The sequence below is a fragment of the Antennarius striatus genome, chromosome 1 (genome assembly GCF_040054535.1).
Source record: "Antennarius striatus isolate MH-2024 chromosome 1, ASM4005453v1, whole genome shotgun sequence".
In the NCBI taxonomy this organism is placed as follows: domain Eukaryota; kingdom Metazoa; phylum Chordata; class Actinopteri; order Lophiiformes; family Antennariidae; genus Antennarius; species Antennarius striatus.
In genome coordinates, this window is record NC_090776.1 from 28,033,330 (window position 1) to 28,045,738 (window position 12,409).

Consider the following 12,409-nt stretch of genomic DNA (forward strand, 5'->3'; position numbering starts at 1 on the left):
CCTCATTTCATATTCCACTCCAGCACACAGGGGCAGAAAGCAATCTCAGGTAACAGACCTTATGTTAATAACGTGGGTTGCCTCCTTTCAGTAAGACAAAAGTGGATGGGGTGGCATTAAAACAATTCTGTCCTTTCCTCCTCAGACACGTCAGAGGATTTCAAGAGAATAGAATGACTATTGTTCTATTTGTCTGTGATAGCTTGATTAGAGGGGCTTTTACACCATTTCAAGAGGTCTGGCATTGCCGATTTCTATTGGCTTAGCATATTTCCTATAATGACATGGAGCAAAACCGTGCTCATTACCTGAATCCCCAGTCACTGTGGGAGTAATTGGGTGTATTTGTGCCAGCTCCAAAGCTCCGGGCTTGATTCATCTTCCCAGCTGTAAAAGTCATTTCCTTTTCCTGCTTCGAAGTGCTTTTGCACAGATACACATCCTCTGTTGTGTTGTGTCAGTGCAAGATTGAAAGGACGCAAAGAAAAAGTCTAGCATACTCTCGAGGAATAATGTGGCCTTTTTGCAGGTATTCAAAGGACTCTTCAGCCATGGGTTGAAGCACCACGCAATGGGTTGGCTGGAACATAACCCAATCAAAAGCAACTGGAGTGATTCAAGTGGTAGAATAGACACACACAGGAAGAAACAATGTTTCCCATCATTCCTGCTGCCTGTAAGAGCCTCAAAATTGGTGATTGGTTCACTTGTTGTCACTTCAGTTGTCACCAGCGGGTGCAGTCCTCATAAAAAAAAGATCTTGTGTGTGGAATTGCAGCCGTCATCCCTCACTTTATTCTTTATTTACTTTCGGAATCCCCTAGACTGGTGTAGAGGTGATGGAGACGGTCGACAAGTGCAAACAATACCATATAGTATATATCAGTACATATTGTGCATTCTATTTTTAGTTCTCTTGTGACATATAGCTGGACATAGAGGGATTCATCAGACAGGTTCTGCAGAAAATACATAGTCTCAACTGTTCACAGCTGACAAGACGGATATACATGTGAGAGAAGCTTTTCTATTACATGTGAGGGTATTTCACACATCATCAACTCTCTATAACAAGTTTACAAGATTCTCCAACTAAGGGACAACACATACTGCATCTGACTTTACAGCTTACCAGCAACAGAAAAGCAGTGAAGCAAGGGTTAATGAAAATGCAGTTGTTCATCTTTTCTATAACGCACATATGCATGTTTATTTTCCCAGAATAAAACTTTTATTTACTGTTGTTTTGTTGACTATGTTTCAGCATTGCGGAAATGCTTTGTTTTTAAGATACCCTTGGAGGCATTTGGAGGTGTAAATTGCCCACAGGTGTGCATGCATATGAAATGGTAATGGAGACAGACACAAAGCACTGCTTGGGTGCTGTGCTCATGAAAGGGCAATACTCTGATTGAGCTGTCACATTCACAGATGTGGTCATAAAACTAAGCAGGGCAATTACTGTAGATGGTGAGCGGTAGGTAGCACACAATATGTCCTCCGCTAAAATACCCCGATGGGAAACAGTGAGACAAAGCAAATGTCTCCCTCTGTAATAAGGCTTAGTGAAAAGAAGGGGGGCTCAGCTAATGGTAATGATGTTCTGACAAGCACAGCAATATTATGTGGATGCTAAGAAAACACCTAATCCAAACATATTGCTTTTCATTGAAAAATTAAATCTCAAACACATTTGAGGGCAGATCAAGAACATGACTTTAATGAAAGACAGGAATACGAGAAAACTAGCTGGTTTGAATTACAGCACTGCCACCTGGTGGAAAAAGAAGGGAAGAACCTAGGCTTTGAAGCATGAATACAGAATATTTTTATCCTGCAACCAAATACTTATTATAGTTGTAAATAATCGTATCATTTTCCACAAACAGGAAAGAGTAAATCTGCCAATCCTCATGTTGATTTTCAGCTTGAACACAACACAGTAAGGAGAGAATTTGGACATTTACATCCAAAGTCACCTTATTATATAAACAGAAGACAGGCATAGCAGTTGATGAGGTAAGCATGGCTAAATTTATTGTTGTGACCTTTACGGCACTAGGTTGAAATTGTCAAGTATGTAAATAGACAACATGTTTTTAATGTATTTTTCATATACAAAGCCATTAACTTAGCAATTTCTGACAGCACAACAAGCTTTTTCTTTTTCTCTCTCTAAAAAACAAAACAAAAAAACTTTTGTCCATGGGGTCTGGGCTCAGAGTCCTGAGCCTCCAGCAAAAATGAGCTCCAGAGCAGCCTGGATGTCACCATCTGTGGCCTGGAGCACCCTCAGCAGCAGCTCCTCATCCTGGATCCCCATGTCCCTGAGTTGCTGCATCTGGGACTGCCAGCGTCCCTGAAAAACAAAAAAACAAAAAGACATTCACCGAACGATTCTTTTATCGAAAGACCAAACAAATTCACCACAGTCTAAGGCATGAACCATTTTTATTCCTGTTTAGTTTTAGCTCAGTTTATATACAACTTTACAGCCACAGCATACGTCCTACACTGAAGCAAAAAAAAAAAAAAAAAAAAATATATATATAAAGACCAGTTTCTGTTCATTATATTAATGTAAAATCTAATACTTCTCCCTTTGAACTGAATATACTTGATGTCATCGGAGTTCACCTGTAGAGCAGACATGTTGGAGGCTTGCAGAGCCTGCTGCAGAGCCTGGCTAAAGAGGTCGTTGCTGACTGGAGTCCCTGCTGGCCCTGGGGCCACGCTACCGGAAGGGTCGGCCTAAATCAGAGAGAAAGACAGGACAAAAACAAAAGGATTCCGGTATTTGTCTGTGGTAATATAGTAAAGTTTGTTTACAAGTACAAATTGTAATGTGTTTCACATGATAAATCTCACATCCAGGGCTTTGAACCAGAATGTTTTACCAACGGAATTATAACGTTTCCGGTTTTGTGTTACACCCATAAACTGATGTTCCTGAACCGTTTAGAAAAAAGAAAAAAAAAGTTCCTGAACCGGTTAATAACGTTCCTTGTAAATATAAATATGTAGGTGCCGTATTTTCCACACCATTAGACGCGCTTAAAAGCCTTAAAAATTCTCAAAAATCAGCGCTGCTCCTTTTATCATGAAGCGTCTCATGTGTTCACTGAGTTCAGAAATGTGTAGAAATGTTTTTGTGTGATTTTACTCAGCGCTCCTCCAGATCGACCATTGTCCACCGACACAGGACGTATGACGTCACTACGTACGCCGGCAGCGATGGACCAATCAGAGAACAGGACGCGAGGCTCCGTCCGGCACACCTCCGGTAGGGACCGGTATAGGGGAGGTACCGGGACTGGAACGCAGGAATGCTGGTAACCACATCTGATTGGCTGAAGACCCCCGACGATGACGTCAGCGAAGAAACACGCTTATGACACAACATGTAAACTCCAGGCTATCAGTTCCGGTTCACGTAAAGAGACCGGGGGGCTTTTTTCACGCTTCTCCATCTCTCTTGATCTGTGATTCCATGCCCCCCCCCCCCCACACACACACACCACCGCTTCTGTCAGACACACGTGTCTGCTCAGACTTTAGTCCGATGTGTTTCTCTAAAGCCGGCATCATTACCGGACAGACACCCGGAAACCAGACGGTCAGCGGTAGTGACGTCACCGAGATGTTCAATGGAGACCGAAGGATTTAGCACAGATTTATCAAAAAATAAAGAAATAAAAACATTTAAAAAATAATGTCGCTGTATTTTTTTTAAATTTAAATACATAGTTTAACACAGTTCAACCACAGTCACCTTTTCTCTTCCGTTAGCAGCCATGTACCGGACAATAATGTGCGCCGTGTGTCCGGTTAAAGTACAGAATAAACTCCGTTATTGAGACTGCGTCTCTTTATACAATGAGCCGCTACTTCTCTCTGCTCTCATCCCTCCAGTGAATGACAGGAAGTGAAACATCAGGTCATATATTTTCTTCCAAGAACGAAAAAACCCCCCGGTATTAACCGGTTTACAATTATGTTCTGTTCCGATTCTGTTCCGGAACATTAAAAAATATCAAGTTTTCTGTTCCGTTTTCGTTCCTGCCAAAATACCAACAGTCTCCGGTTTTCGTTTTCCTTCCATGAACCGGTTCAAAGCCCTGCTCACATCTCACCTGGCTTGAAGTTGTTGGAGTCACTGCACTGCTTTCAGGGGTGCTGGCGAGAGCCAAAGCCGTCGCCAGCTCGCTCTGCGTTATTGGTCGAGGGCCTGCAGCTCCACTGTGGTTCAGAGACACTGGACGCATTCCTGCCGAGCCTCCTGTTCTGTTAGAAGGACCAGCTGGACTCCCCTATTCCACACATTTGGGCACACACAGAAGTAGCATCACTGACCTTCTCACAGCTGATACCTTAAGTTGTAGAATCAACAAAGTGACTCACAGACTGGAAATCCTCCTCGTCATCAGACATGCCTTCAAACATGAAACCCCCTGCCAGAAGAAAGATCCTTATTTCTATGTTTGTCATGAAAATGTCACAAAAAATGATGATGAACATGCCAATAACAATAAACAATAATGAGGCAAAGGCAATAGCAGAGTAAACAACAATATAGCTGCATAACTTACAGTACATGAAAGCCTGTGTGAACACAGTATCCTTTTTTTAAACTGCAAATTATTAATGCCAATAGCTTCTTCACATAAAAATAAATACATACATACATGCATAAATAAAATAAATTGGGGTAAGAGAGTGATGAAATAATCTCTTGTCATCCATTCTGCTTGTTTTTACTTGAATAATTTCTTGCTTACCTGGCATATCACTATATGAACTAGAAGAGACATTGCGAGTTGAGCTGGCACTGGACTGAGAGGGCATACTGCCCGCCACAGAATGGAGGACCAGTATGATCGCATTGACGAGTGCTGGGTGAGAACTGATCAATCTATGAACACACAAAAATTTAAATCAAAGTTAAATTTCACTCTTGGGATTCTGCATCATCGGGGAAGCTGTTAACAAACAAACAAAAACACTCACACATCCAGCATGCTGGGGTCTGTAAACTGCACAAAGAGATCTTTGTCCTGGAGCACCCCTGATAAAGACAACAGGGGATGGAAAATGTTTACACGTTCATCAACGCATACGACACAATGACATGTGAGGGTGTTTAATAAATGCAGCAGGTCTTACCGAGGGCAACTGGGTCTGACCTGAGGCCTGGTGTAGCCACGAGGATCTGATCCAGAGATTCTTTATTTGTCAGCATTTTATATACCTAAGTGTGGAGAAAACAGATAATCACACTTTTCTATACAAACCCCACTCTCCACTTCATCTGGACAGGGATATAGCAGCTTTTCAGGCAGCTGTACAGTTCCAAGACAGATCAGGATATACGGGTATACCCCGGCTTACGTCGTTTCAAGTTAAGTACTGGTAATTCTAAGTTATACGTTGGCTTTAACTGCATATTTGCAGTTGACTTACGTCACATCTCCTGGAACCCATTACCGATGTAAGCGGAGGTATACATGATTTGAAGATTTTAGTAGAACATACTCCAGAAAATGAGCTTTTAGAGTGTTGTCATTTCAATGGTATTTCAGATAGTGGCATCTACATATTAAGTCATATCTGATGATCGATAAAAAAAAAACTGTCAACAGCGATATACACTCACCGGCCACTTTATTAGGTACACCTGTCCAACTGCTTGTTAACACTTAATTTCTAATCAGCCAATCACATGGCGGCAACTCAGTGCATTTAGGCATGTAGACATGGTCAAGACAATCTCGGCGGAAATGCCTTGTTGATGTCAGAGGTCAGAGGAGAACGGTCAGACTGGTTCGAGCTGATAGAAAGGCAACGGTGACTCAAATAACCACCCGTTGCAACCAAGGTAGGCAGAAGAGCATCTCTGAACCACAGTACGTCCAACTTTGAGGCAGATGGGCTACAGCAGCAGGAGACCATAAAGTGGCCGGTGAGTGTAGATCATAAGATGATCTTTAACAGTTAATAGAAAATAAAGCTCAAAGACAAATATTTATATTACACATTTGTGTTTTCTACTCACTGAGTCTCTGTAGGCAGAATTTAGAGAGTGAAGCGCAGCATGAAACACCCTAAACTCTCTGGCAGCAGTTGCTCTGTTCACGGGCTCTGAAGGGGGGAAAAAAACCCAAAACAATTTAGATTTTCTTTTAATTTAAAGTAAAGCCTTTTATTTATGTAAGTGTGAAACGCACAAACCTGGACGGCTCTCTGGCTCTGGCCAGGTCTTTTTGAGTATGTGTATAGTGGATCCCGACTGAATTCCACTGGCATCCAGCGTTAGGTCATCTTTAAGTTTCCGCCCACAGTGGACCAGCTCTGATTAAAATAAAATACCAGAAGAGACTGAAGATTTTAAGGAAACACAACACTGATATGCATGAATATAACAACAAACACCTTAACACAGAGGAGTGATTTATTAATTTATTTCTCAGATATGGAAACATTTAATTCACAGATCATGACCTACCTATTAGTTCTGGATCTGGGAGGGAATCAGGAAGTTGAGCTGCGACGAGCTGCTTCAACGTCGCAACTCTGTACCCCCCAGGTGAAACATCCCCCGACATCATTTCTGGGAAGTGGAAGATGGATTTAGGCTGGTCCACCAGCTTCAAGGACAACTGCCATTCTGAAGAAGCCATGCCTACATGTTGATGCAAACAAAACAGTCTTCAAAGGGTGGTATGGACAGTGACGTCACTTATATTACTACATACATCTGATCAGATCTTTCTTTGATCGATCACCTACTAATGTTATGTTTTAATTATAACACATCAACAACACTGGTTTAGATCTATTAGAGCATTTTTTTTGAATACGATGACTACAAAGAGTAAAGTTATAAGAATAATACAATAATACAACAGTTCCTTTGTAGAGGAGGAACTTGAAGCAAACGCATCACAGCATAACCTTTGTTTATCGTATTGTCGGTTTGTAGCAACTCTACTTCGCTGTTAGCTTGTCGATGTAATAAAGGTAAAATGTAATCAATGAAACTACTATATGTTGCACTATGTTAACGCATGCAATCATGCTTTTGCTTTTTCTTCCTAAAATTAACAAGAATCCGGTTTAAAACGCTTCTACTCTTCACAGAAAATCACGCACGCTCACCCTTTTACCGACGACGGAATATCTTCCGGGTTATGTCACGTGGTTTACCCTACGTCATTTTCCCCTGGCCCAATCATAGAAGCTCTTACTTCCAGTCGGCCTCACTGAATTTTTTTTAACCCTTGGTGGTCTTACCGTTTGTTCCGACAAATTTGTCTTTTCGCGTAAAACAACGAACTGTTTATTTCTTCTGTATTTCCTTCGGGAAAACAGCTTCTAAAAATCTTCCCTAACATTATTGAGTTAGCATTTGCAACAAACGTACCGCAAAATAAATATGCTTAAATAAATAGGGGGGGGGGGTGACATTAAAATAAGATATAAAAGGCATTGTTGTGCAAAGATTTTATGTAAATCAACTTTCTAGTGGGTAAAAACTATATGAAAAAAGACTTTAATTTTACACGAAATCTACAGTATGTGGCACAGAAACGAGGAAAGTGAAGGTGCGTTCACAAATGGTTAACCTGGGGGTCGAGACCACCCCCCCCCCTGGATGTGACGTCACAGCTGGACAAAGCGAGCAAGGAGTGGTGTCTGTGGACAAAACCATCCCCAATCAATGTGTCATACCCACGGATTGAAAAGAAAAGACACCCCGGTGCTTTATTCGCCGTGAAAATAACATGGTAAGTTGTGGACACACGAGTGTTTTGTTGTGAGGAAATAAAAAAAAGTCACGTCGGCTGTACTGGTGACACAAGGGTCCCCACCGCTGGATGCGTTTTCAACTTTCGTCCTCCTAACATGGTAAGAACTAGACAATTACCGTTTGAGGACAAAACAAGTTAACACACGTATTTATTATGTTATGATGAGACGCTAATGAAAAAAAAAAAAAAGTTTACTTTTAACTTGTGTTTTTTTTGAGGACGTACAACAGCTGACTGGGAATGGAGGGATTCTGTGAACTCAGGACAGAGAAAAGTGGTTCACGTAGTAGGAACTCTGTTCTCTGCCATGTGTGCGTACTTTCCCCCATTTTTAAAACCCAAACAGGCCTGCTGAGCTACTGTCTGTAGTTTCATACATTGAGGCAGTCATTGAATCAGATGGACTTGCGCCCCCACCTGTCCAAACGTCGACATTGCACCTTTTAGTCTAATGGGGCCCTAAAAGTAACGGTGTCTGTCGTGGAGATCACGTGACTCGCATTTCTTTTAATACATCTCCACTCTTTTGGAACACTGACTTATCTCTGATGTTATGGTTGCGATGAAATATTTTAGGAAAGATGAACCACGTTCAAGACAAAAAAAAAAGTGTGTGTGGGGGGGTGGTAACAAGGCATGTCTAAGGGATCAAACATAACGAGAAGGACAACTGTACAGCAAGACTGTTAATTATTTATTCCCAGACTCATCCACCACAAATCTATTTACATACATGTGAAAATGTTCAATGAAGACGTTGGTGCGGTGGAGGTCGGGGGTCATCAGCGCATCAGTGGATGTTAAGTTTTCAATTATGTGTTTTGTTACATTTGTAGGCACTGAACGGAATTCTCCATCTTTGGTGGAGTTTCCAGTAGCCTCGCATCCATTCACTTTATCGTATTTCTGATTTACTCAAAACGCAGACATATTTTTTTCATTTTGTATCAGACCTGTAGTTGTGGTAGTTACAACATGCAGATGTCCAGCCTCCACTTCAGATGACTTAATATAACTGCATAAATAGGCAAAAAGGCATATTCATGAGAACTCTGCCCCTCACCAACAACTCCTTCCTCCTCATCTCCCTTTGCTCTGAAGGTATGTTACATGCAACATACTACATACCACCCTACTGAGTAGTGAATCGTCAAAATTCCAGCTGACTGTGGTGGTGGTTGTTGGATGTGCTCAAAAGCTGGTAGAGAGTCCCTACAAAGTGTTTTCTTCTTTTTTCTCCTCAAAGACTAAATTATAAGGAGCAGAAGTTTACCATAAACTAATCTGAATTCAAAACTGAAGGGGGCGGCAGTGGCTCTGGTAGAGTGGGCGGTAGAGCGAGTCGTCCTATGGTCGTCCATAAAACATACTGACAGTGGGAGGTGTCAACTCTCCTCCGGAGCACTGCCGAGGCGCCCTTGAGCAAGGCGCCATCCCCCTTTACAAAAATTGCTCTTTCGGGGCACACCAAGAAGGAGCTGCCCCCCCTCTACCTCCCTCGCCTTGTGTATGTGTGTGTGTGCTACAGGGGCCTGTACTCACTAATATATACTGTATGTATGCATGCGTTTGAATCATTAGCTAGAATGTGCGTTCTTAGTTTCCCTTCGGGGATCAAACCAGTATATAAAATAAAAAACATACAGGGATCACGAGTGATGATAAATTTTGGAGCTATACGTATTTGAATATATTGTATGTTTTATTATTATTTAATCAACAGTAACAAGATACTATGTACTTTCAGCGATTTTCTAGTACTTTTAAGAGCCCAATATTTGTAGCGGACAGACCTTTTATTTTTCCTTTTAATTTTTAAAAAAATTGACATAATTGAGATTTAACACAAAATGACCTGTACAAGTATTTTTTTTTCCCCTTATGTGTTGTTTTTATGTCCTTTAATTGTTTCGGGTAAGTTTTATGGAATAGTACATTTGTATTTAGAGTTGTAATGGCAGTTAAGTTAATAAATAATGACTTACAAATTAGTCAGCGTATAACTACCTTTCTGAACCCATGTTGATTTTTCAGCTATTTGGACAGTCCTGCCCACCCTCACCCACCTACAGATATTTTGGCTGCTGAAAATGTTGTCCTGCATCGTCATGACGGCACACAATCAGCAGTAGATACTCATGGCAAGAAAATGTGATTTATCATTTCTAATTCAAATTTCAAGGATAAAACTGTGGGGTGGAAAATATAACAGCTGCTTGAAATGGTCAAAACGTAAGAATTTTTTGGAGGCAATGTAAGACGGGCTATTCACTGGCCTTATGCTGCCCTTATCACACCATCATGCAGCTGTGCTGTGCTGACAGGTTTAGCTTCCTGTGGGATGTAGGAGGAAATAGTATTTAATATTCAGACATTTTTTTTTTTTTAGAAATGGTTTCTGATGTGGTAGCATGATATTGACCTTATGCTTCAAGGCATTTTTTGCCAGGGATGTGAATTCCTCTGAGATAAAGGTTACATTTCTTTAAAATATACATTTACATTTATATAAAGGTTGGATGTGTGTCACAATTCCTACTGATCATACAGTCGTAGGGTATATATGCTATCACATTTGTCACTGCCTCACTCCTTAATTATTTGTAAAATAAAAAGAATATACAGTCTTTTTCCATCTCATACCATTACTCCCACAGTGCTGCTGAAGCATGGCCTGATTTGAGCTATAAATTACTGGATCACTAGTTACAGGAACACTTGGCTGCTGCAAGTAAAACTTTCATATACCTAAGCTATAAAACTTCCTCGAGGTTTATGGGGCTCTTCTTTGTACGGTTTGATGAACTGATGTGTAATTAATGGATTCATTGACTTGGCTGCTAATGGGAATCTGTCCCTGCATAAAGTGAACTCGGTTGTCTTTCAGCACGCTTTACTAACTTCTCACTGCTGCCACCATATGGATTTGAAAGGCTACCATTCACCCTCGATGGGACCGGTATCTTCCAGGTGGGAAATGTTCCCATCATCAATAGTTGAAATGTTTCCAAATGGTTTGAAGAGCGTGACAGTGAAACCTGCCATATGCCACGGAGATATTTGAACCCAGGGTCTATCAGATATTAAAACGTTGTCTTTTCACTCCTGAGTCCATGCCTCTCCTGGATGACAAACTGTTAGACGTCCGCTTTCCTCAGAATGCTTCATTGTTCCATTATTAGTCCCTTCCATTCACAGCCTTGGATCGTGATTAAAGGCTTAGATTGAATAAAACAATGGATGACAATGGAAGTTACAGAGAGCTAGACACAGGTTTGTCTGTATTTTCTTGAGTTTTGTGTCTTAATCACAGCCATCTTCTTTTGTTCTTTGGCAGCTGGCAAAACTACCATTGTCTAGGTTTTAAGATTTACAAATTATTAAAACCAAGAAGGAGAAAGTGGCGTTTGGATTTTACGAAATGATCTAAAAATATATATTTTTAGAACACAGAGGTCATGTCAGGGTTTCATAATCAAGGGATTCAGCTGCAATCTGCTCAAGTCAACAAATGATTCTACAGTATATGGCAAAAGATGGTGATATAAATACTGATACCTTAGTTTAATGTATATGAACAACACGCTGACTCATAAAAAAAGAGCAAAATAGAAAAAAAACATTCATGCTGGCATGGGATCAGTCAAATGCTTGAGTCTTTCAGTAAAGAGACTGTTTGATGGCTTCCTGCTGTCTACGCAGCACAGACGGGGCAGGCTGCGGTTTGATGTGTCGGCACATTTTAGGTTTGTCATCAGGAAAATTAAGAGATACTGTGTAATTACAGAGATCCGGTCCTTTTGGAAGAGATGGCTGCGATGTAACTGGCCTCGTCTCCATTGAGTTCTCATTCCCCTCTTTTTAATAGACTGTACTGACAGCAGATTTGTGCTGAACATCAGAAAAGTCTTGCTTTCACACTGATGTTGATCTGAGAATTATTATTTGAAATAATAATTTTCAAGGGCAGGCTTTTTGGGGGAGGTATTGATCAAACTAACTGATGTGATTTTCATTAAATGGGAAGAGGTTGTAAAAGTGACTTTATTTTGCTTCTTGCTGGAGTAGGTGTTGAGTTTCTTTGAGTTGTTATAATGAGGGCCAGACTACCGAGAGACTTAATGAAACGTGGATGAAGAGAAGCGTTCAAAGGGGCTCATTCGAGTACAGTATTTGTATTTACTGCAATTCTATCATCACATCATGTTATCGAATGGATTTTTTTTTTATCATCTCACATTCCCAGCATCTGAGAGTAACTGATTTGGGCGATTTGGTGGGGATTTGCCAGGCCGGTGCTTTTCAACAGTGACTGGAGAGTATCCTGGTGTGGAAAACCTCGTGATGCAGCTGCACTCTCGCCCACATCCTTTCTGCTAAAGCCATAAAAATCGCCGTTGAAAAAAAATGTTGGGGTAAACCATGACGTGGTACTGCAGCTGACAGTACTCTAGTGTCTAGTCCTTTCACACCAAAACACGACAGTTGATCTCCCACCAGTCATCATCCAGTTAAAACTGATTTCTTTATGTTTGACGTATGTAAGCACAAAGTTGTCTTCCGTTGGGATTCAAGACTCGCCGCTCCTCCAACATACGGTT

The 12,409-nt window shown here is 41.0% G+C and overlaps 2 protein-coding genes across 5 annotated transcripts in view; one reads left to right on the forward strand and one right to left on the reverse strand.

Moving 5' to 3' along the window:
- Nucleotides 1–1,702: 1,702 nt before the first annotated feature.
- Nucleotides 1,703–7,189, reverse strand: LOC137595899 (ubiquitin-like protein 7). Of its 2 annotated transcripts, none has more exons than XM_068316265.1 (11): nucleotides 7,156–7,189; nucleotides 6,503–6,679; nucleotides 6,229–6,348; nucleotides 6,053–6,138; nucleotides 5,164–5,248; nucleotides 5,008–5,065; nucleotides 4,779–4,912; nucleotides 4,402–4,451; nucleotides 4,134–4,310; nucleotides 2,638–2,751; nucleotides 1,703–2,359 (listed from the first exon to the last, which is right to left on the reverse strand). In XM_068316265.1, the coding sequence occupies exons 2-11, from the start codon at nucleotides 6,675–6,677 to the stop codon at nucleotides 2,219–2,221; spliced, it is 1,140 nt and encodes a 379-aa protein (XP_068172366.1). In that variant the 5' UTR covers nucleotides 6,678–6,679; nucleotides 7,156–7,189; the 3' UTR covers nucleotides 1,703–2,218. The 2 variants fall into 2 exon arrangements, with proteins under 2 accessions (XP_068172366.1, XP_068172374.1); XM_068316273.1 differs by lacking the exon at nucleotides 7,156–7,189 and adding an exon at nucleotides 6,952–7,110.
- Nucleotides 7,190–7,658: 469 nt separating this feature from the next.
- Nucleotides 7,659–12,409, forward strand: part of cd276 (CD276 molecule) — a 77,212-nt gene continuing 72,461 nt past the window's right edge. For 2 of the 3 annotated variants that reach the window (XM_068318016.1, XM_068318035.1), the window contains exon 1: nucleotides 7,659–7,784. The gene's annotated coding sequence lies outside the window, so the exon portion shown is untranslated. Of the gene's footprint in view, nucleotides 7,906–12,409 lie in introns of all 3 variants that reach the window. The other variant, XM_068318025.1, reaches the window with a different exon arrangement.

What these genes read in the sequence shown, in the direction of transcription:
- LOC137595899 (XM_068316265.1), bottom strand. Translation starts at nt 6,677, where the DNA reads ATGGCTTCTTCAGAATGGCAGTTGTCCTTGAAGCTGGTGGACCAGCCT. An exon ending in TTCATATAGTGATATGCCAG is followed by an intron (nt 4,452 to 4,778) that starts GTAAGCAAGAAA and finishes TTCTTCTGGCAG; the next exon opens with GGGGTTTCATGTTTGAAGGC. An exon ending in ACGAGGAGGATTTCCAGTCT is followed by an intron (nt 4,311 to 4,401) that starts GTGAGTCACTTT and finishes TGTGTGGAATAG; the next exon opens with GGGAGTCCAGCTGGTCCTTC.